The sequence below is a fragment of the Xyrauchen texanus genome, chromosome 13, assembly GCF_025860055.1.
Source record: "Xyrauchen texanus isolate HMW12.3.18 chromosome 13, RBS_HiC_50CHRs, whole genome shotgun sequence".
Lineage (NCBI taxonomy): Eukaryota > Metazoa > Chordata > Actinopteri > Cypriniformes > Catostomidae > Xyrauchen > Xyrauchen texanus.
In genome coordinates, this window is record NC_068288.1 from 41,822,072 (window position 1) to 41,847,694 (window position 25,623).

The 25,623-nt window shown below is 37.5% G+C and overlaps 1 protein-coding gene across 1 annotated transcript in view; it reads left to right on the plus strand.

Annotated features, from left to right (window-relative positions):
• The window catches only part of LOC127653872 (receptor-type tyrosine-protein phosphatase T-like), a 322,776-nt gene that overhangs the window by 90,774 nt on the left and 206,379 nt on the right, over positions 1-25,623 (plus strand). The window contains exons 4-7 of the mRNA XM_052140673.1: positions 11,802-12,073; positions 17,897-17,978; positions 19,849-19,964; positions 21,343-21,517. Of these exons, the coding sequence (XP_051996633.1) occupies positions 11,802-12,073; positions 17,897-17,978; positions 19,849-19,964; positions 21,343-21,517 (645 nt within the window). The remainder of the gene's footprint in view (positions 1-11,801; positions 12,074-17,896; positions 17,979-19,848; positions 19,965-21,342; positions 21,518-25,623) is intronic.

Here is a 25,623-nt window from a genome sequence, read left to right on the forward strand (position 1 = left end):
ATTATTTTTTCCAATTACAAATGCATGGTGGCGGTTACTTCACACTTATGATTGGCGCCAGTGGTCTCTACTATCAGCTTAAGTGGTAGAGACCGTGTGTGTGTAATCTGCATTTGTTCTGCTGTTTACAAGGAGAGAGAGGCTGAAGCAGTTGTAATAATGAAACTGCTAAAACAGTTTATATAGATAGATAGATAGATAGATAGATAGATAGATAGATAGATAGATAGATAGATAGATAGATAGATTCTGTACTGAAAAAAGTTGCATAGTGAGGATGTCTCCAAAAATAATTAAATAAATAGTTTTCATTCATCACTTAATGTAATACAAAGTCCAGTAAACATCAATATTCGGTGTGACCACCTTTGCCTTCAAAACAGCCCCAATTCTCCTAGGTACACCTCTTCTATTTATTTAGGCTGTCTCAATTGCTTCTGTCTATGTAATCTCAGACAGAAACGGTGTTCAGTGGGGGCACTGTGGGGGCCATGACATCTGTTGCAGGGCTCCCTGTTCTTCTATTCTAATATTTTCTATTTTAAAAAGTAATCTTTGGGAGTCTAAAATGTATTTTTCCTATTGACACACTAAAGCTGAAGATATAAATGACCATCTTAAGACAAATGCTTTTGTGAAACATCTTAAGTGCCTAAAAACATCTTAAGTGCCTTTGCACAGTATAGTAACAAGGTTAAGGTTGGGAAAGGAGGAGGCGGGAACTGGCTGAACAGTCAAAATAATATATAATAAGAACTTAAACAAAAAGACATACAATATAAACACCCACATGGCAGCTGCATGTGGCTCTCTCTCTCCCAAACTGCCATGTTCCACAGCATTTATCCCTCTCCTTGGCTGATTAGCCCAATTGGGGGCCAGGCATGTGTTGTCACTGCCAGGAAATGTTTTTTTACTACATTTATGGCAGTGTGACAAGGTGCAATAAGCATCAAGTTCGCCTCATCGCACGCTGCCAGCAGGGTGCCACTGTCGCGTCCTCCTCTTGGACACCTGTTCCTTTCATGAACCTGGATTTGAGCCGGCAAAAGGAGGACTAGGGCGACTATGATTTGGAAGAGGCAGGTCTTCTGTCCCAATATAATTTAACATTAATATATGCCTAGATCTAAATTTACACCTAGTTCGTTTAAGCACTCCAAGCACTCTCAGAGCAGTATAACATGTATATATTGACAACCCGAGTGGTCTCAGACCCCCCTAAAAGGACACAAAAGCAAACTGTACCTGACCACCTCAGGAGGTGGTCTGAGTATGGTTCGTTTCTTAAGATGAACAATTTTAAAGTGCTCTGATGGGCATGCCATCTACAGAGGTTCCTGCCAAACTGCCACGAAAATACAAGTGAGGATTTTTATAATTTCACTTTAATTTTATTTGTGCAATGGCAAATATTCTTGGCTCAAACCCTCATTCCCTTTCTGGTTCACTTTAATCGAACTACGTTTGGTTCACTTAAAACATACTATATGTGAAACCAACCTTACTTGCTACTTGTATAAATGAAGCTTGAAATCAATTAAAATTTTTGGGTGAACTATCCCTATCACATCCAAAAATACTGAAAGCTGACAAAATTGCACTGGCAACCATTTCACATGATGTTTTTATTATAATGACGGTTCTACTTTTTATACACCTATCCACAGTCAATCAATTTAGATTTATCATTGTTTCTTCTTTTACCAAGACTAGTTTCAGCAAATAAGAAGCCTTTTCAGAATTTTAGACATGCCTCTATTTAGAATGTATTTCTGGATATTATTGGATTCTTTATTGTATCTCTCTATTTCTCTCTGCCCGTTGTATTGCTTCTTTTGTCTACCTCTATCTTGTTAGGATAGCTATGATCTCCCCTGGCAATTTACTAGCCTTTGAATCTTTTCAATCTGTGCCTTTTACATGCTAATAATAAATAGACAGACTCCAATCAGTTTGAGACAACCTGAGCCCAAATCGGCTACTTCGGCCACCGAGAGGGACTTGAGAGGGAACTGATAAAAGGCCATTCTTTGTTCCAAAATAGATGGAAAAAGAAGAAGAAGAAGCAAAAAAGGTAAATAAAAAATAGATGAAAGCCATGACATATTTGTAAATAAATATAAAAATGTCAAATAACCTGATTCAAATGCCAAGGCACAGAGGTTTCAAATAGAAACAATCAAAGGAATGCTAAAATAAACATAAAATCGGGCAAGCTTTTTCTTGAAGTTTGCTGGTACAGTGGCCCCAAAAAATATCTGGACACTTAAGACACACTCAAAAATGTATGAATGTCATTGCATTAAATACCAAAATACCAAAACAAGTAGGATATATTTATTTTAACGTTTGATGACACAAGCACACTTTTCCAGAAAAGCATTTCATGAAAATACATTTCTTATGTTTTAAATGATAAAACAAAATTGCCGTTTATCAGTCATAATAATCAAATCTATCGTAAAGTTCCTCTTTGCATTCAAACGTTCATCTAGGGTTGGTTTAACTTTGGTTCTCAATTATACGGGTTGGTATGCATTTGTACCGCAGTTCATCTGATTTTGAAGTCTAGTGACGCATCTGTAGTATCTGGTTTAGCAGTGTCAGATACACAGACAGAGGCACAACCTCCGCTAATGCACCTGTATGGCTCTGTAGATGGATTCGGCTCAATGGACAGAGCAGCGCGAGGCAAAGAAGTTGCATCTTTACTCGTGTTTTTACTTTTAGGGGGGCGTTCATCAAAAAAAGGTTGAGAACGACTGTTCTACAAAGTCTCAACTCAAGCCCCTTTTAGCGCACAACTGAAGCCCCAACTAGTTCAGCTGACAGTTATTTTCCATGGCAACATAGAATCTAAACAAAAGTTGGCCTTGGGGTGTGCTGTCTTACACCCTGTCAACGGCTTGAGGCTGTCTACACTGGACATGTTGACACGACCATTCTAAACCATTTAATTTGTGTAGTAGCACCAGCACATGCAGCGCAAAATGGAACTCGACGCCGTCAAACGCGCAGCAATGGGCGCTTCCAGTGTAGACCACATCATTGATTATAATGGGGTTCTATTGTTTTTGACTATGCGTCCGGTGTAGACAGGGTGTTACATTTTGGTCTTAAATTAGAAGTATTTATGCAACTGACTAAAAAAAAAGATAAGACCAAAATTTTTGACGACTAACTATTAAGACTAGTCTAAAAAGGTTTTATGCAACTGGCCCCAGTTGGTTAAAAGCAATTGCAAATACATTTAATTATATTTTTTAAGCCCAATGTTCATGGCCACAGGTTCTCATTGTATAATATTAATTGTCTGTCTTTTCTTGTACAAAAGCCACTGGTGGGCTTCCTATTTAAATATACATTTACCCTTGATTTAAAAAGTCACAGAATCAACATCAGTTCCTCTCTAGCCAATAAGCAAATGAATCTCCAGTGAAGCAGAAAGCAAGCACTGGAATGTTAAACCACAAATGAAGTTGTTTCTATTCGATTTGTCATTGGCCGATTCACTGATTTGCATTAAGGCGCTCTCCCATGACGCCTTCTCTCTAATAATGACACTTCAATTATTGATTTTCCACTTATCAGATTACCACAGTCTTAGAAGATTGTGACACGACCCACTGTCTGCCAGAAAACAGCTGTGGGAAAAGAGCACTGAGGGAAAGGCTGGCATGATTTCAATGGGCCAGGACGAATTGTGACACACTGTCGGTGGGTCTTGCTGACTCTATGCCAATCACGTATCATTTGGCGCGACAAGCAGTACAAGGATGTTTTTGCTCGGGTTGTGGTGGAGGATGGGCATATATGTAAAAAGTAATAATCAGGGCATCGGGAGAGGAGAGGACCTGGATAGCATCACATCATAAAGGTCCATTACACATCCAGGACAGCAAACATATGGGACCTGGATGAAGTATCCATCTGTCTCCCTACTTGTGTTTTCCTACCGAATGGACTCATATCTTGTCTCCCTGCCATAAAAACATCTATTCCATTCCATTTACACCAACTTTCATGTCGGGCTGGGTGATACAGCTAGCAAAATTTTATCTTGGCATTTTTTGTTTTTGCCTTTTCGATGATTTTCGCTATAAACTAAAAATTATTTTGCTCTGAAATAGCTTATAAGGGCGTTCAATCAGGAGAACAGAGAGTTTGGACTGATTCACAAAAATGTATCGAACTTGCCAAACTAACACTCTTTTTGCTATTGAAATTTAAATCATAGATGCAAATGATGCATCTTCTCACTCCCATATTCTCATGGCTAAATAAAAAGCACAGCAAAATCATTGCAATGTTGCTTCATTTTATATCGCCAGCAAAATCATTGTGCACATATAGTGAAAATTCAATATATAGTCCAGCCCTACTTTCATTCATACCCTGGTTGTGGTGAAGTGAGGTGGGATTTGGGGAATTTAGCATGCTTAAATGTGTGAAATGGGCCAAAGCAAAAATCTACCATGCTCCTGGGACCCCTATGAAGAGTATGTATGTGTGTGTGGAGGGATGGCCCAGCTGCAGTGTGTCACTTTGGGGGAGGGTGTCAGGAAAGTGGCACGTGTCTTCTCTTGCTCGCAGCTGCTCCAAATGAAACTATTGCAGCTGACGCATCACGATTGCCTACAATCAGTAGCGTGTGGTGGACTTCTGAAATGAGATGGCAAAATACGCTCTGCGTTTGTGCTCTGATAGTTCAATGTAAATTTGTGTTCCAGTTTCATTTGATGTTTACACGGTTTCCGGGTTAAGGGCAAATGGAACACCATTTACTTAACTCTGTCAAAAAGCAACTAGTACTTTACCAATTTTGTATGTTTATGTAAACATACAATTTTGTTTAGTCAAAGTCTCGTGCATTTTGATATTTTTAAAAGGTTTTTTACATTGCATTAACGTAATAACTACAGAAATGCAGTAAAAAGCATATGCTGTGTAGTTTTTATGTATTGTTCGGCTATTACTGAAACTCTTTTCTTTGACTTTTCGCCTGTATTTGGCAGCCCTCTTCCAAGCAATGAGTCGCTGCCTTCTTCTGAAACTTTATCCACTGGGGTTTCTGTTGGACACTGTTACTTTACAAAAATGAAGTGGTTTCATGGTTTGATCTCATATTTCATAATATTTGTTTTGAGACCTTGAATGCAATGAGCTAACAGGAGGCAAAAGAGATGCTTTTTCTATTATTTTGCAATGTTGATTATTTCTCACTGTTTCTCATAGCTTTTTTGGTTTGTTTTGTTTTGTTTTTGCACCATCTATTATTTTCTCATCTGATTTGATTTTTGAATAGGCACTCCTCCGTTGTCTACTCCGAGAAAATGCTCCAGGCTATGCTACGCTGCCACTTCGATTGAAGCTCTTTCCTCTCTTCGCTTTTATTCCTTCATGTGTTTTGCCTCTCAACACATTAGCTTTTCCACAGTATGTAGCGGATTACCGCCCTTGGTTGGCTCAATGGTAAATAGGTGCTTTATTGTTCCCAGGATAAAACTGCCAGGCAGAAATAAGGAATGTCGTGACTTTATCAGACGGAGCAGGAGAGGGCCCAAAGTACAGAGACCTGCCATAATTGCATATTAAAGTGACAACTTGCAGAGTTTTCGCTATTTGTCATGTGGCGGATTATATTATGATGGTGAGAATGTGACATTTAGTGCAAAGAGCTCCCTGTGGAAATACTAAGAGGGAATAATGACTTTCAACGCCAAGGCCTCATTGTACTTTGCGGCCACATGCGGATGAATCCTTTCCGAGAAAATTAGTTCAAATTGCCACACACGAGACTGGCGTCTCAATGATTGATGTGAATTGCAAGGCATTCTAAAAATGCTTTGCAAATGTTTGAACCAATAAATCTTAAAATCAAGGGTGTTTCGAAATTAAATTATTTCACATAACATCTCTTTATTTTGATTCTGGTGTGACAGCTGTCAACCAAATGTAATTCAAGTGATACCGTATCAGTGGCCCTGTGTGAGTGGCCCCTATAAAGATGTTTTACAGATGGTTGCGTTGTTCTAGAAAACCATTTAAGCTGATGTATGCATTTTTTTTTATAGTCAGCTACAACATAAGCAACTATAAGTCAATCAAAATATTCCTGTTTGTTTGAAGACCCATCCAGCCACATGCAACATTGGCTTGACTAATGGTGTGACTTAGGGGCGGAACTCTCTATAAATTCAAACAAAGAAAGATGGGAGTTTTCTGGAATCTTCTTGGAAACTGATTATTTTTGCTATTCCTTTTTAATGGTTTGATCTCATTCTTGGTCTGTCTCGAAAACTCCCCAGTTGTAATTGGTTGATGTCAACAGCATTTAATCACTGGTAGTGTAGCTGTTATACTGTGATCATTTTGAGGACTCTATTTTGTTGCCTGCAAGTATTGAGAGAAATCTTTCTCTCCATTGCTCTCTATTTATCTACACTTAGCCCACAGTTCTAGGAAAATGAATTATCATCCAAAGTGTTTCTTTACACAAATATTTGCCCTTAAGAAATCCCATAAATTATAAATCTTGCTCAAGTATTTGTCTATATGTTGTCTTTTATAGAAAATAATTTTCTCATTGTGAAGTCAACAAAATAATACTTCACCTATTGTAGATTATATAGACAGTAAATGTGAATCATGAAACATTCCAAGTTTTACATCCTGCTATAGTATTTGCCATTTGTTTCAGTGATACTTGGATTCACCCCTACAAGCTCGTTAATAAATGAAATATGCAGCAAATGTGAGTGTCTCCAATACATTGGCACTTCAAGAAGCAATTGAAATCAGGTAATATCACTGGGGTAGTTTAGAGGCTTGGTTTTTTTAATCTCCTGTCCTGCGAGAGCTGCGCAAACATTGCCATTTAATTTTTGTCTATGGACTAAAATCATGATGTAAACATTAATTTCCATTTTAAATTCTCAGCAAGACAGCAAGACTGTGCCAATCACAGCCATGTTTGTACTGTTGTCATGGTTGTGCGGTTTGATTTGTCAACAGTGTTTTGTGCATTTAACTGTCAACCTAGAATAAATAGTTTTTAATTATTTATCATAGTCATTACATCCAATCTCACATTAGACCATCTTAAATGTAATCTACTAAAGCAGCTATCATGGGCCAATGGTGTGATTGAGAACACTCACTAGGCAATCAGCCCTACTACTGGGGTAGTAGGGCTGATTGCCTAGGTTTGCTGTGCTGTCTGTCTAAATTACCTCGCGGCATAAAGGTCTGGCTTTGCCTGAACATATATATTGGCAATCATCAACGGTAGGAAACATATATAGATGTCTGCTCGGAATACCTGATAGAAAATGCATGTGGGCCGAAAGAGTTCAATATGAAATGCAATCTGGCAAGTTCACTAGCAGCTCGCCATTAAGGGGGCCTTTGCAAGATTAGATCTGTGTGTGGAATTGATTGGCCTCATCGTGGGGCTCAAGGTTGTGTTGATTGATAGATGCGATGCGTCTGGGGCTTGTGGTCATGTCTTAGATAATGCAGATGATGAATAGGTTGATATGGCGATGGCTTCCTCTGCTCACCTTGCAAATTATGCGTAGTGATTGATCACCCCAAGGCGAGAAGGTGTCTTGAAAATTTGGGACTGAATTTAATCCACGTATGTAAAGTTTTAACCTAGCCCTTAACAAAAGCACATGGCTTCAGTGTCCAGGGTCTTTGGTCCTGTTTACACCTGGTATTGACATCTATCCTGTCGTAATATTTCAAGGGGATGGTCTATGATTTGATGGCTATATACTTCAGTTATAGGTCAGCCTGTTTCTTCATGTTTTAAAGTGCAAAATTGTAAATAAAAAGTTACTTGTATTTTAAACTAAACATAAATTTGATGTTTTGAGTCAAATTCTCAGTTATTTTAGTTTAGCACCTGTATGAACTTGACTAAAATTCAATGGAAAGGTGGTCTCTCAGTCACCAATCCATGCTAGTCTATATGCTAGGCAATACAATTGCTGTGAAAACACTAAAAAAGAAACTTGCTCACTATTTCTTTTGGCCATGATTTTGATTGATAGTCACTAGCCAGGCTGTCATCTTTGTTAATGTCAAAACCTTTCAGTCAATGTGAATGCAAGGATTTATTTTATATGAAGTTTTAAAGAACAATAATTTGTGAAAAAATGGCACCTTTGAGCCTTTGGTTAAACTAATTGCTTTTCCCTTTAGAAAGTTTATGATTGTTACCTTCCTTCCTTCACATTCCTGAAGAATGATTCTTCATTTTTGTATCTGCACTCATACTTTCATTCTTTTCCCTTTTTATTTGCTGTTACACATTTATTATTAACTTGTACCAAACACCTTGTAAAGTTTTAATAAAGCATATTGTCTAAAAATTCTGTAAAGCTGTCTGTAGAAACATTTAATAAATATTGTTTGAGCACTGTATCAGTATGTTTATTTTAATGTTTTAAAAAATTGTTTTTATAGCAGGCAGTTACCCTGCTCTGGGTAGCATACTGATACAAAGGCACAGAAATCCAGTGACACAGTCTGATGCTAACTGATTGGTATAATGACAGTTATACCTTCTATGTGTGGAAAGAGTACAAACATTGTTTAGATGAATATATAATATTTTGAAAGTTAGTATTCATAAGTTTTATTCCATTCGTTCCAATCAAATTTCAAACTACCTCAGCATCAAGACATCCACTTTAATTAAAAATGTATATTACTCTACTATCAAATAATAGAATAAAGTGTTCAATTGCTATTCTATTCTAATCTATCCTATTCTACTTTTTACATAAAACATCATTTAAAATAAGCAAATTCTATTCTATTCTATTCTATTCAATGTTTCTATTCTATTCTATTCTATTCTACCACAAACTACTTCAACATTAAAACCTTGTCTTCAATGATTCTATTCTATTCTATTCTACCTTAAACTACTTCTACATTAAAACCTTGTCTTCAATGATTCTATTCTATTTTACCTCAAACTATTTCAACATCAAAACATTGCCTTCAAAAATTATATTCTACTGTAACATAAAACTGTAAAACAGTTGAAGGATGGGCAAGGAGGAGGCGAGAACCGGCTAGTCAGCATAAATCATATTTAATAAAACTCAAAGCACAAACATAAACACACATGACGGACATGTCCGTAATTCTCTCTCTCTCGAACAATCGTCACCGCCGCCTTTATCCCTCACGCGCCTCATCAGGCTGATTGGGGACCGGCGCGCGATATTCCGACCGGCCCCGCCCCCTCCGCTCCACACTCCTCCCGGCGTTATCTCAGGCCGGGTGCCACCGGCATGACGTACACCCCCATCCCTGGGGCGGGTGTATCTTGCGTCCCGCGTGGTCATCCCTGCCTTCCTCGCCCTGGGAGGAGACAGGAGGGAAGACAACAACAACAACAACAAAAAAACAAAATAGGCGAGGGAAAAGGCCAACACGGTGCGACAGGGAGAGAGAGAGAGAGAGAAAAAGCTCACTCACCGGTTCTCTGATGTACCGTCGCGTGGTCCTCGAACACTCCTCCACACTCAGGCGGACGACAGCCGCTCCAACACCGGGCGAACCGGAGTGAAACCGCCGACCCCAGCGGGTAGAACGCGCCTCCGCTTTTCTGGCGGCAAATGGGGACACTCCTCCGCCCCTGGCAGCAGCTCTACCAGCTCCGGGCGGTCGGAGAGTTTCTTCCCTCCTCCCTCGCGGACGGCGGTCTTCCCTCGACCCCTCCGCGTCTCTGGGGACGGCAGGGCACTCCTCCGCCCGGCAGCGGCTCCTCGCTCCAGGCGGTCGGGGTATCCAGTCCCCACTTGCCCCGCGGACGACGGCCGTACCCCGCATCCGGGCGGTCGGGCTACTCCGTCCCCCGGCAGATGGCAGCGGCGCTCCCCTGGGTGGACGGCAGTGTCGAGGACTCTGCGACGGGCATCCCTCCTCCCTCCCGGGTTTCAGCACCAATGTAAAACAGTTGAAGGATGGGCAAGGATGAGGCGAGAACCGGCTAGTCAACATAAATCATATTTAATAAAACTCAAAGCACAAACATAAACACACATGACGGACATGTCCGTAATTCTCTCTCTCTCGAACAATCGTCACCGGCCGCCTTTATCCCTCGCGCGCCTCATCAGGCTGATTGGGGACCGGGCGCGCGATATTCCGACCGGCCCCGCCCCCCTCCGCTCCACAAAAACATAATCTGCAATGAGCTAATTCTATTCTATTCTATGCTACTTTAACATAAATGTAATTTGCAAAGAGGAAATTCTATTCTATTTTATTCTACCTCAAACTACTTCAACATCAAAACATTGCCTTCAAAAATTCTATTCTACTTTAACATAAAACATTATCTGCAATGAGCTAATTCTATTGTATTCTACCTCAAACTACTTCTACATTAAAACCTTGTCTTCAATGATTCTATTCTATTCTACCTCAAACTATTTCAACATTAAAACCTTGTCTTCAATGATTCTATTCTATTCTACCTCAAACTACTTCTACATTAAAACCTTGTCTTCAATGATTCTATTCTATTCTACCTCAAACTACTTCAACATTAAATCCTTGTCTTCAATGATTCTATTCTATTCTGTTCTATTCTATTCTGTTCTAACTCAAACAACTTCAACATCAAAACATTGCCTTCAAAAATTATATTCTACTGTAACATAAAACATAATCTGCAATGAGCTAATTCTATTCTATTCTATGCTACTTTAACATAAAACGTAATTTGCAAAGAGGAAATTCTATTCTATTTTATTCTACCTCAAACTACTTCAACATCAAAACATTGCCTTCAAAAATTCTATTCTACTTTAACATAAAACATTATCTGCAATGAGCTAATTCTATTGTATTCTACCTCAAACTACTTCTACATTAAAACCTTGTCTTCAATGATTCTATTCTATTCTACCTCAAACTATTTCAACATTAAAACCTTGTCTTCAATGATTCTATTCTATTCTACCTCAAACTACTTCTACATTAAAACCTTGTCTTCAGTGATTCTATTCTATTCTACCTCAAACTACTTCAACATTAAAACCTTGTCTTCAATGATTCTATTCTATTCTTCTTCAACATAAAATATAATCTGCAATGAGCAAATTCTATTCTATTCTACCTCAAACTACTTCAATATCAAAACCATCTCTTCAATAATTCTATTCTATTCTAATCTATTCTATTCTACTTTAACATAAAACATAATCTGCAATGAGCAAATTATATTCTATTCTATTCTGCCTCAAACTAATTCAACATCAAAACCTTGTCTTCAATGATTCTATTCTATTCTACTTCAACATAAAACATCATCTGCAATGAGCAAATTATATTCTATTTTATTCTACCTCAAACTAATTCAACATCAAAACCTTGTCTTCAATTATTCTATTCTATTCTACCTCAAACTAATTCAACATCAAAACCTTGTCTTCAATGATTCTGTTCTATTCTACTTCAACATAAAACATCATCTGCAATGAGCAAATTATATTCTATTCTGTTCTACCTCAAACTATTTCAACATCAAAACATTGTCTTCAATTATTGTATTCTATTTCATTGTATTCTATTCTGCCTCAAACTAATTCAACATCAAAACCTTGTCTTCAATGATTCTATTCTATTCTATATTTACCCAATTATATTAACAATATGTTTTATCACTCCCTATTCCATGTAATCTACTCTGTAATGCTGCACATAGTATAGTTCAGTCTGGTTAAGTTTCCTGGCATCTGATTGTTTGGTGGTTTGCCTTCCTCCTCTAGGTTCATTCATGATGGTGAACGCTTCAGGTCGTGCATCAGGTCAGAAGGCCCACCTGCTTCTCCCCACATTAAAAGAGAACGACACCCACTGCATTGACTTCCACTACTCCCTGTCCAGTCGGGATGGGACAAGTCCTGGAACCCTCAACATCTACATAAAGGTGGACGGTGGACCGCAGGGGAACCCCATCTGGAACGCCTCAGCTCCAGTAACTGAAGGCTGGGTGAAGGCTGAACTAGCCATCAGCACCTTTTGGCCCAACTCCTACCAGGTAAGACAAATTCAGTATCCATACTGGCTAACCTTGACTGAGCTGTGATAGAATGCGATGTTACTGGAGATCACCTGCTATAGAATGGTGACAGCAATGCTGATGTCATGGACTTGATTCCTAGGGTAAACACATACTGATAAAATGCATAACTTGAATGTACTTTAACATGAATACATTTGCTTATATTTGGATATACGTAAGCAACTACCATATAATTCCCCACCAGACTTCTTAACTAACTTAATTATTAGACTACCATGATCCGTCAGCTGAACCAGCACCAAACCATCTTTAGACCAGACCAGAGCAGCATAAACCAGAATGGGAATTCTTTCTGGGTTATTTTGAATTTTGGTTTGCTGGATGAGCCACCATAGCAACCCAGAACAGCAGCAAAATATTCATCAAATTTTGGCCCCTTTGACCACTGAAATGGATTACACATGTTTATTTTCTTTCTTATATTTTTGGTGAATGGCATCAATTGAACTACAGAGAGGGGCAGAAGATTGCTCTCTGCTTCAATTATCATGGCAATCACCATCCCCTAATCTCTCCCACAAATGGTGAATGCGCTTTTAGACGTTAATTTTAGATCCGTCTTTTTCTTATTACCCCTCACTCTCTCCCTCTCTTTTTCTTTTTTTCCACCATTTCCCTCTTTGCACACAGATCTCTCTCTCTCTCTCTCTCTCACTGACACTTACTTGCCTCTACTTTCTGTGTATAGATTTATCATGAATCTGTGCAGTGAAATACCCTTATAAGATTAGCTGTGTAATTAAATTAACTAATGAGGGGAACAAATATTTTCCCTGTCCTGGGAATACTGGGCTTTACTCGGCAAACAGCAGTCTAATATTTGCTAAGGCCAATATTTGCATAGAGCTCCTATTTGACTAGCAGGTAATGTCAAAGCTTTTGTGCATGTGTGTATGAGTGTGTATATGTATGTATATTTATGCCTCTGGGGTGAATCTCATAAATACATTTCCAGGTCACATTTTTCCAAGATTTTTGAATATTATGATATTAAATCACATTTCCTCCCCAAATTCTCTCCTCTTCACAATTATGCACTCAGGCTTCTTCTTGTTTCTTTTTTTTATTCTCATTATTACAAAAGTGACTAATTTTAATCTCATTATTGTTCTGAAGTAATTGTAAAGTAATTGTTGTTTTATTAAAAATATTTAATATTTTAATTTAACATAAATTAAAGGCAGTTAATATAATATACTATCTAAACAAAAATATAATATACTATCATACAGTATACAATATATAATTTTTTCACACTATGATATTGAGTAGTAGACTTTTTTGCATTATGATAATGAGAATTGAGAGGAAAAGTGCTTAAAGGAATATTCCGGGTTCAGTTCAAGTTAAGCTTAATCGACAGCATTTGTGGTTTAATGTTAATTACCACAAAAAATTATTTTGACTTGCTTTTATAACATTATAATCATCATATTTCTGCTTTTAAACACTCCAAAAATTGGACCCATTCACTTCCGTTGTAAATACCTCACTGTAACCTCTTGGCTTAACTTTCTTTTTTTTTTTTAAAGAAAAGTAGTGACGAGTCGAAATAATTTTTTTGTGGTAATCAATACTATGCCATAAATGTTGTTGATTGAGCTTAACTTGTATTGAACCTGGAATATTCCTTTATGTCTCATGAAAATAATATCATAATGGAAATAACTTGAAAGTTCCTGAAAAGTAGGGTTCCTTTTCTTTAAACAAAATATAATTGTATATTACTTTCTTTTGAGTTTGGTGTTATACTGTATCTGCCCAATATTCCCAAAGATGCCAGCCATAGTTGATAGTCTTTTTTCCAGATTAGTGCGTTTTCAAAGGAAGCTATTTACAGTTTTACTGTAAAACACACTCACTTCCCTCACTGAGTTGAACTTAACGAATTGGCAGCTAAATATTGAGAACTAGTATCAACTAGAAAGTGTATCTCTAGGATCATAAACTATAATAAAAAATATTCCAGTTTGAGTTTGATTAGAACAACGAATTTGCCAGAAAAGTTTTGCAGAAATTTTGCAGAAACGAACAAAATGAAATTGACTTGTTTCCTGCTGTGATACATTATGAAACATAGGGTGCTTTTTAGTGTAAAGTCTTATGATATATATAAAAAAAGCAAATTAATTATTTCTCTTTTTGAACTAAGTGATGGTACATTTTAAAATCAGTGTCCCCATGTGATTGTAAACAGTCCTGCTGGGAGGCGGGCACGCTAACAAGGAGGATAAAGGCTACAGCTTCTAGCATCAGTTGCTAGTGTGCCTCTTGAGGCCATGGGAGTGAGGGTTACACACTGCACGTACCAGTCATCACACAAAGTCATCATATGACTTCAGAAGGCTTGGAATATAGCACACGGGTTGCATGATGTACTTTAAAGATATTTTTAAAAATTAAAAATTTTTGGAGCTTGACAGCTCCTGGTCACTATAGGCTTTGGTTTTGAACTAGATTAGATTTTGTACATTGTAGATTGAGCATTCATTGTCACTGATCTAAAAACGAGCAATTGTCTGCCTAAACACAAAGTCAAATAGATTTCAGAACACTTCTCAAATTCTGTGCCTTTTGTATATGTAAATACACAAATCTAACTGTGAACCCTCACGACTGGAAGAGTAGATTTAGTCTTAGTCTTAGTCTTCGTTGCCTCATCACATTGAAGGAGGGCCTTTGGGGAAGCCAGAGACTCAAGTGCATACTGTGTCCAGGTTTCGGTGTGTCATTGCCAGCCCTTGGCAGCTCTTAGAGAGAGGGCACTGTTCAGCCCACACATGTCTCTGCCACATGGCATGTACAGTATGCCATGCAGACCATGCCAGTCCTTATGTGTGTCCCATGAGAAGAGGTGTGTGTGCTATAAATTTGTGTTTAACGAGTTTCAATGCAAAAGTTTACCTGTCCCTTGGTCTCTCTCACAGTGATATCAGATTTTGCCTTGTACACAAACACGCACATTCATTTATTTCCTCAGTCGCTCAGATTTTAGAGTCATTTTTTATTAATTTTCCTCCTTATCTCTTAGATGAAGAAAAACATTGTGTACAAAGCTGATGGAGCTGATTCTGTATATTCAATGAATCTGTGAATATTTCATAAACTTTCTATTCTTCTCTCTGTCTATTTACATATCTCATTAAATATTCATCATCTCTCTGTTATAAAGACCAACTTAGACTAGCATTAATTTCTCATTTAGGCTTGTTTTTGCTGGTTTGGTGCTGGATTGAACTGCATGGATGGAAGTGGGCTATTCATAAGCAAAACTTAACTGGTCAAGCTTGATGAGAATCCTGATGTTGACACCAGCAACTTTACAAGAGACCAGCATTCAGAACACAAAATTTCAAACATTATTTGAACATTAAAGCCGCACTTGAACATTTTTGAATTTCATTTCATCAGATATCAAACCAGGTGGCATCTGCACACAAGCATCATGCTTGAGCTTCGATTTTTTTTAACACTAAATTCGTCCGATACTGATACAAATATTTTGCCCTTAGCCACACTTTTGCAAGTTATATGCTGCAGTTATATGTATGCCCCACACAGAAAAATTACATTAATTGTGAATTGCTATACTTTCTTTATTTTGAAAAGAGTTATGAATAGTTCTGTTGCCAATATCAAAGTTGATTGTGACAAACTGGCAACCAGTAAAAACCGTGAGAGCATCACACACAGCAGAGATACGTTCAACAATAAGAAAGTTGTCATACATCAAGGCCTGAGCAAGCGATCATTCATTAGACTAGCAGTGTATGTGTGATTCCCTACGTGCTGCAAAAAAATCAGCTGTAAATCTAGGCTCGATCAGCCAATCGCCTATTTAAAGACGAAGATCGGCCAATTTAGATCAGTGGTCGATCGATCAGTGCACCCCTACTTTTAAGCTGATTTTTAAGGCCCTGATATACTTCCTTAGAAGGTCTGCTTCGTTATTCTTTCGGGGCTAAAAAGAAGTTTGAAACACCAGAGCAACTGTATACTGTTTGCAAACATTCAAACACCTGCCACACCGCTGTTGGACGGCATTTGGTGGTACACCGTCCTTTGTATGAGACATTAAACCAAGGTCCTGACTCTCTGTGGTCACTAAAAATCCTGGGGTACTTTTCGCAAAAGAGTAGGGATGTAACCCTGGTGTCCTGGCCAATTTCCCCCTATTGGCCCTTATCTATCATAGCCTCCTAATTATCCCCATCTATAAATTGGCTATATCACTCTACGCTCTCCTCTCCACTAATAGCTGGTGAGTGTTCTGGCACACTATGGCTGCCGTTGCATCATCCAGGTGGATGCTGGTGGCCCCATTCACTCGTGGTGGGTGAAGAGTGTCTCCAGTTCAGTATGTGAAGTGCTTTAAGTGTAGTGTCAGAAAAGTGCTATATAAATATAATGTTCATAAATTCATTCATTCACATTTAAATATGAGGACGCTCAAGACGACATGTAAAACCTTATACTGTGACAAACAAAAATAGTTATTAAATAATTTGTGCCTCATTTCACATGAAGGCAGTAAAAGAAGCTGTTTAAAGACTCAACAATTATTTAAGGTAATATATATGCAGTAAAAAAAAATATTTGTCATGTTTATATTCTGATGGAGCTATTGAGCTAACAAAACACAATATGTGGCCATAATATGCACCGATTACACTGTTATTGCAACTTATGATACTACAGGAAAGTGGGTGTATAAAAGAGTTTTAATGGAGAAAAAACAGACAAAAGAATTATGATATAATAATTGAGAGGCAAATCTAACTTTGGACAGATCAGATGTGTGAATGGCTTTTGCTGCAGATGACACAAGAGTGAATGGGCACTTGAGATTATTTGAGTAGATTTTATTCCTTTTGTAGACTAATTAAAAAAAAAATCACATGACATGTTCTTATAAAATGTCTCTGTATAAAGGGATTAAAGAGAAAGAAGGAGGCGAGAACCGGCTTGAGAATATAAATAATATTTTAATATAAAACTCAACCAAAAAGACAGTATAGATGTACATTTTCAATAGCTCACTAATAACTATAGACACCGGTGTGTTCATGTTAACTGATTTTGACTGACTGAAGAACGCAAACAGAATTAGCTGTTGGCCGCAAGGTAGGTGGAGCTCTAGGTTACACCTACCAGTGACGCGGACCAATGATAGTAAGGAGTTTTGCAGTTTTGTAAATGTTTGCCCCGACGAGCTGTTACGAACCACCGAATCAAACTCAAAGGCACCTTCTTTTTAGCCAGATTTTGTTCTAAATAATGTCATACCTGTTCGTTCTTCGATTTTGTATGAAGTATATCGAGGCCTTTAGTGGATGTATGAAGTCTGTTCCCCTTAAATTCACACTGGTGTCCTTGCAGAATAACAACAGGTGTAGTTCATTATATAAACAATGGACATTTTCTACTAACGTTTGACAACAAGAAAATGTCCAAATACTTTTCTTCAAATTGAACAAACATTTATTTATTTATGTGTACAATAAATACATCTTGGTTTGATATTATACACCTAATGCAATGACAATCTTTCATTTTTAAGTGTGGCTTCAATGTCCAAATATGTTTTGGGGTCACTGTATTCAGGTCTTTCTAGAGGGCAAACTCTCTTTATTTTTAATCTTGCAAGGATTTCCCTGTTGAGATTATAGATCTTGAGCTTTTCAGTGCCTTTCTTGCTTTTAATAAATATGGTATAGCCTTTAATATTAGTATAGTGATTTAAACGCTTGATTTTCTCTCCCTTCTGCTCTCGTTTAGGTTATTTTTGAGGCAGTGTCTGTACAGGGGCATCCTGGGTTTATTGCTGTGGATGAGATACACGTATTTGCCCACCCGTGCCGTAAGTGTACACACGCACACACACAAACACACACATGCACGCACGCACACACACACACACACACACAAAAACACACATGCACGCACACACTTGTTATGTTTCCATGTTTTATGGGGACTTTCCATAGACATAATGGTTTTTATACTGTACAAACTTTATATTCTATCCCCTAAACCTAACCCTCACAGAAAACTTTCTGCATTTTTACATTTTCAAAAAACATAATTTAGTATGATTTATAAGCTGTTTTCCTCATGGGGACCGACAAAATGTCCCCACAAGGTCAAAAATTTCGGGTTTTACTATCCTTATGGGGACATTTGGTCCCCACAAAGTGATAAATACACGCTCACACACACACACACACACACACACACACACACACACACACACACACACACACACACACACACACACACACACACACACAGTGCCTGCTTACTCAAACATTGCTGGCTACACTGTAAGAGTTCAGTCTGTCAACTGAACCACTTCATGTGGATCGAGGGCTGGACTGAGATGGAAAATAAGAGAGACCGGCAACAAGTGACTGGGGGGTGGTGCAGATTGTAGAGCTGAGTGCACACAGACTTTAGGCAACCATCATTCTTGTTATGACAGGGAAACTTGCCTATTGTCCATTGTCCTAGATCTCTCTTTCTCTCTCTCTCTCTCTCTCTCTCTCTCTCTCTCTCTCTCTCTCTCTCTCCTCACTCACTCACTCACTCACTCTCTCGCTCTCTCTCAGTCTCTTTAAAGCAAAGCCAGTGCAAATGAGAAAAATAGGTTCATTCATGTTGTTAAAGTGTCAGTCTGCGAGGTGTGTTCGTGAGATAGTGCATTTTAGTATGTCGAACTATAGCAGGATATGACATCATTGTATGGGGCTAACCCAGGGGTTGGCAACCTTTTTGATATGCCCTCATTTATACAAAATACTACTACTACTATTTCTAACAGCAAATAGCAGCATAAAAGTCAGGCAAACTAGATATCACAGTGTGAATATGGTTAATTACTAGCAGTGCTGGTTAAAAGTAATCATTTACAAATTACTAATTGCTTATCTTAATTTGTAAATTGTAAAGTTACTTTACTGATTACTTTATTGAATGAATAATACCATGACTAATAACTTCTAAAACACTTCCCACTCAGCAAATACAAAATAATATCTATATTTCCACCTTGTCATTGCTACACTCAAGTCATACACACATTTCTCCTTTATATTGGCTTTGATACAATCAGTAAAACAAACAGAAACCATATTACTCCATCACAGAACCAACTTACACATACAATGGCCCCAAAAGGTATTTATGCACTTGCACCACACTTATACATGAATGTAGCATTGACATTAAAGAAAGAAAGCACAAGCTAACTTATCAAGCAACGCATTTTACAAAATTATGTTTCACGTTATAAAACAACAGACATACTGTTTTGTTTTATAAAAGTTAAATTGGTAACACTTTACAATAAGGTTCCATTTGTTAACATTGGTAAATGCATTAGGGATCATGAACAAACAATAAACAATATATTTGTTACATAATTTATTAAACTTTGTTATTGTTAGTTAATAATAATACAATTGTTCATTGGTAGTTCATGTTAACTAATGGAACCTTATAGTAAAGTGTTACCGTTAAATTTGTTTTGAGAAAAGCTATAGGATATAGGAGTGCAAGTGTCCCATGGTGTTAAATTTTGGTATCTATTGCAATGACCATTAAATATAAGTCTCCAAATACCTTTTTAGTGCCAATGTACATTTAAACATCAGTGTTGGAACACATGTGATTGATTTATTTGTATGCACATTTTAATAAATTTTTTGATGGTATCTGTGCTTGTTTGGTAGGCAAGACGCCACATTTTCTGCGGCTGCAGAATGTAGAGGTGAATGTGGGACAGAACGCAACCTTTCAATGTACTGCTGGAGGCAAATGGTCACAACATGATAAACTCTGGCTTCAGGTGAGTCATGCACACACACACGCGTGCGCGCACAATTTGAGAGCAGTGTGAGCGATGGTCACTATAAACACTTTTGAACAGTTTTCTTGTTGCTCAATTGGTAAAGCATACTGCTTGCAACAGCAATGTCATGGGTTCGATTCCCAAGGAAAATTCATACTGATAAAATATATACTTTGTACTGTAAATTGCTTTGAAAAAACAAACAAAAAACAACTGTGTGCCAAATGAATAAACGTAAATGGAATACTTCATACAATTGAATGAAAGAAATTGACAAAGCTATTGGTAGTTCTGAATAAGATTAGACTTCTATTACTGTAATCGTTCAAGCAAACAAATTTATTGGCTGATATTCTCAAAATGGCCAATTATCAGCCAATTTGTTAGCCTGACCAATATATCGGTCTCTCTCTACTTAAAATCACATGCAGAGGGACAACAACACACATTCATTCAATTGGTTAATTTATAAATATTGATGTATGCACATACAAAGCAGCTTTAGTACTGTCTGATTATAACCGTGTTGAAAAGAATGCCCCAACATGAATATGTGTGTGTGTGTGTGTGTGTGTGTGTGTGTGTGTGTGTGTGTGTGTGTGTGTGTGTGTGCATCTAATAGAATATTTATTTGCATTTATTTTTTAGCTTCTATCTCAAGAAAAATTACTTGACAAAACGTAATAACCTGGTGGAGATTTCCATCAGCAAGATCCTTAAGCCTTTGTCTGTGTCCGTGAAGTCTTGGATAAAATTGCTTTTTCCCTTGACTGCAGACTGTAAGCCTCGATCTATCCTGTGCCTCAGCTCTAAGACAAAGAAATAACACCAGTTCTCATGTGTACAGGATGTTTGTAGGGATTGTGATAATGTGTTTTAATGTGGCACTACAGTATAATCCACCTTGTAAAATACATGTAACTTTCAAATTTTTGCTATTCAAGGGAAATTGTTTTGTTTTCTATAACTGTAGACGCTGTAATAGTAAATCTACGCATGCATGGAAAAAAGCAATACAAATGTAGCATTTCTGCTCATAATTTTTTTCACAGTTTAATACGCAGAGAAGTAAGTAAGCCATTTGTATGTTGATTTCCCCAAAAAAGTGTAAACACCATGGCTCTTTGGCACTATCAAAACATTGCTCTGTTTAGTAGTTGCCCAATTTAACTCATTTTAAGATATCTATATCCATTTTGCAGAATCCCAGTGATTTCCGCCCACAATCATCGCATAATGCTGGACACTTTTTTTTAAAATGCCAAGTTCATTCATTCAAGAAACACTGCTCTTAATTAAAGATATATATATTGTGTTTGCATTAATGACATACTTTAGTTAGGGTTACTAGCATGAATGTTTCCTTTTTTTTCAGCAATGGAATGGTAAAGACACGTCTCTCATGGTAACTCGCGTGGTGAACCATCGGCGATTTTCAGCCACTGTTAGCGTAATGGACACGTCACAGCGTAGCAACAGCCGTTACCGCTGCGTCATTCGCTCTGATGGGGGGTCTGGAGTATCCAACTACGCTGAGCTCAGCGTCAAAGGTACACTCGAAAACAGATAACATATATGTCACACAAATGTCCCACATTTATGTTACACACAAGGCTGATAGGATATCACAATTGAACAATTGAATGCCAATACGTGTGCCTAGTTTCAAAAGATGTGTGCTCTTTGAAGTAGGCTTAGTCCTGAAACAGTAATAAAATGTTTTGGGAATTGTGATTGTGAATTTATGATAATGATCTAAACGCTTTTGAAACTGTTTTCTACTGTTAATATGGTGTTTGATAAGTTCTTCAATAGTCAGAAACAATTTTCATCAGATTGGCTGATACTTAATCAGTTCAATTTAATCAAATTCAGATCTGTTGGCTGACAGAGTATTACATCAACCATCCCTCCTCATGCTATTCAACCAGTCACAGCAAAAGACAGTGTTGTTGTTTGGAAGCTAGTGTACAGTAGATACAGTAACAGAAGTTAAGTTACCACAAGTTACTGTTGTTGTTGCCGTAAGTTGTTAAAAATGCAAAAACAAATTGAGATAATAGCAGACATTTAAATCACACATTATTAAACTGAAATATATTTAACAGTGAAGTGAAAATAAATTAGATTAAAAATAATGATTAAATGGGTAACACTTTACAAAATGTTCAGTTAATTTAATAGGGACCATGAACTAACAAAGAACAACAACTTTTTTACAGCATTTATTTATCCTCGTTAAAGGGATAGTTCACCCAAAAATGAAAATTCTTTCATCGTTTACTGACCCCCATGCCATCCCAGATGTGTATGAATTTATTTCTTCTGTAGGACACAAAAAAAGATATTTAGAAGAATATCTCAGCTCTGTAGGTCCATACAATGCATGTGAATGGTGATCAGACCTAAAAGTAAACATAAAAGTAATCCATAAAATGATATACAATAGCTGTGGGTGAGAAACAGAACAATATTTAAGTAATTTTTTACTCTAAATCTCCACTTTCACTTTTACATCCAAAATTCACATGTGGTTTCTGTTTGGTTTCACTTTCAAGTTAAAATGGAGATTTAGAGTGAAAAAATCCTTAAATATTGTTCTGTTTCTCACCCACACATATTATATTGCTTATGAAGACATGGATTTAAATACTGGAATCATATGGATTACTTTTATGTTTCTTTATGTGATTTTTTGAGTTATAGAAGTCTGGTCACCATTCACTTGCATTATAGGACCTACAGAGCTGAGATATTCTTCTAAAAATCTGAATTTGTGTTCTGCTGAAGAAAGAAAGTCATACACATCTGGGATGGCATGAGGGAGAGTAAATAATTTTCATTTTTGGGTGAACTATTCCTTTAATGTTAATTTACCAAAATACTAGCGTTCATTGTTTGTTCATGTTAGATTACAATGCATTAACAAATGTTTGCTAATGTTAACTTTTAATGTAAAAGGTATTATTATTTGAAGAAATTAACATTAACCAAGATAAATAAATGCTGCAAAAGTATTGTTCATCGTTAGTTCATGTTAACTACTGCGTTAAATAATGGTAATGAATACAACCTTATTTTAAAATGTATAATGTTATTTCTCAATCTTCTTATTTATATGTGGAATTAATAAGGGCTTCCTGAAATTTAATCACAATGCTTATACAATTTAACTTACTCATTTTGTCTAATGCTTAGAAAAATGATACATGTGCAGGAAATTAATAAACCTTTACTAAGGATTTATGCAAACTATTCTAACTCAAGAACACTGGTTAACAAATGCTTGCTCAAATGAAAGATGTTTGCCAAAACACACACATAACCCACATTACCACACTTAAAACTGGCATCGAAAAGGATTCCTGTGTAGTCATTACACACTGAGCATTCATTATTTCAGCTAGCATTGTTAACCACTAGTACAGAACCCGTGATTCACTCTCTAGTGTAGCTTAAACTCTACCCCATTATCTTAAAAAACAGACAGATCATACCACTTAAGAAGACGAGGAAATAAGAAATGACTAAATGCTCTCATCCCTCCCTGCAAGGCGCTATCTTTTTGCTTGTTAGCATGTGGTGTAGTCAATGGACTTGAGGAAAATGCTAACATCTGCTTGGTTTAGCCATGCCCTCTGTGATTTACCATGGCCAAAAACAACTTTAGTGCTTCTCTTTAGCCCTGATAAGCTTTGCCTGCGATTCAAACTTGTCCGCCCATATGGCTCTTGAAAAGAAAGAGGGAGAAAGAGCTAAAATTCTGCCGTCTCAGTGCTGTTTAGGGGAAAAAAGACCCTTTAATTTCTACAAAGTCATCAGTGGTAAGACCCTGTTTCCACCTGGTTTTAAAATGCATTTTTGGTGATCGGATCACATGTGGTCAGCGCTAAAAACAGGTCTAAACAGGATCTAAAACGTTTTGTGATTGGATCACAAAAACCACATACGTATGTAGTCAAAAATGTATCTGAACACATCACATTTGAGGTGTAAACGCTAATCTATCCTGTATGCGTCCCGGCAGCAGCAAAGCACCACCCCTCACCTGTCAATCAACCATTGCTCTAAAACAACTTTGTTTAAACTTTGCCGGTTGTGAGCAAATTAACAGGAAATAACCGAACGATCTGAAAAATAAAAAAGTGGATACACAAGCATGACAACTTCACAGATCTTCTTCAGTGTGTCTGATATCAACATGCAGGGACACTTATGAGAAGCATGAACATCTGCAGCTCAGATTAATACAACTAATCCACTACAATAATGGACAATTCTGCTCGAAATGTTGCTTTTGTGCTTAGAATAAATTTCAGCTGCATCAGTGAGAAATTGGGAGCCGTTTCGCTTGCTTTGTTTTTCCTGACTTTGTTGTGGTTTATTATCAAGCAGGAACACACTGACAAAGTGATTGATGTATGTCATCATGAAACAGAGTCCCTTTCCTCAAAGTCCAATCACAGAAGACACATTTAAATGACCAGGTGTAAACAGTGATGTGTCTCACCTGAGCACATGTGATCGGATCACCCGAGACGCATCTTAATACCAGGTGGAAATGGGGTCTAAGTGTCCTTAAGAAGATTCTGTTTCTGTGGTATTACAGATAGTACAGATTATGTAGTTGGTTAAATTGGCTTCAACATCATCTCATACGTTTTCCTACATAAGTGCTGTTATAGCACATGTAAAAATTTGTTAGATTTGAATATAGACTTATATGTACCATATCAATGCTGATCAAATGTTAAGGTCAACTTAGGTTAATGTTTTAAAGCTGTTTTGAACTGTGTAATTTCTGTGCCACTGGGGTCACCAAACAGAAATGTGAAAGTAATAGGTGTGTTTGATTAGAAATGTGCCTTGCCCTACGGGTCAGCGAGATTTGCTGGTTGCAATCAGGGGAGGAGTTGAAAAGATAGCCATTAAGAACATTTGCGTTCCTGTTATGTGCTGGACCTACATCATTCAAGGAAGATCACACAATGTTTGCTTTCTTTAATGCTGACAAAGTGGAATTCAGATTGACAGAGTTTTGAAATTGACATAAAATAAACACTTGGGGCTGTGGCTCAGGTGGTAGTGCGGGTTGTCCACTAATCGCAGGGTTGGAGGTTCGATTCCCGGCCCACACGACTCCACATGCTGAAGTGTCCTTGGGCAAGACATTGACCCAAATTGCTCCCAATGGCAGGCTAGTTAGTGCCTTGCATGGCAGCTCTGCTGTCAATGGCCGGCGGGCTACAGCCCTTAGCGTCAGTTGCTAGTGCGCCTCTTGAGGCCAGGGGAGTGAGGTTTACTCATAGCACACAGCTATTATGTAACAGCTGGCTCCTGTTACATTCACTCCCATCTGGTCATTGGTGTTTTAATGTGTGTGTGAATGGGTGAATGAGATGCAGTGTAAAGTGCTTTGAAAACAGCTACGTTTAAATTGGTTCTCTATAAGTGCAGACCATTTACCATATACTATGATATACTTAATATAATATGATATAAACATGATGCACTGATTTGTGAGTGTTTCGTGGAACTGAAGGTGAATTACTTTAAAACCTTAGCTATGGCATACTTCCACATTATTCTTACTATTTCTACCATAGATTGATATAGCAGAATTTCAAAGAGTAGTATGTATAGTGCCATTGCGAAC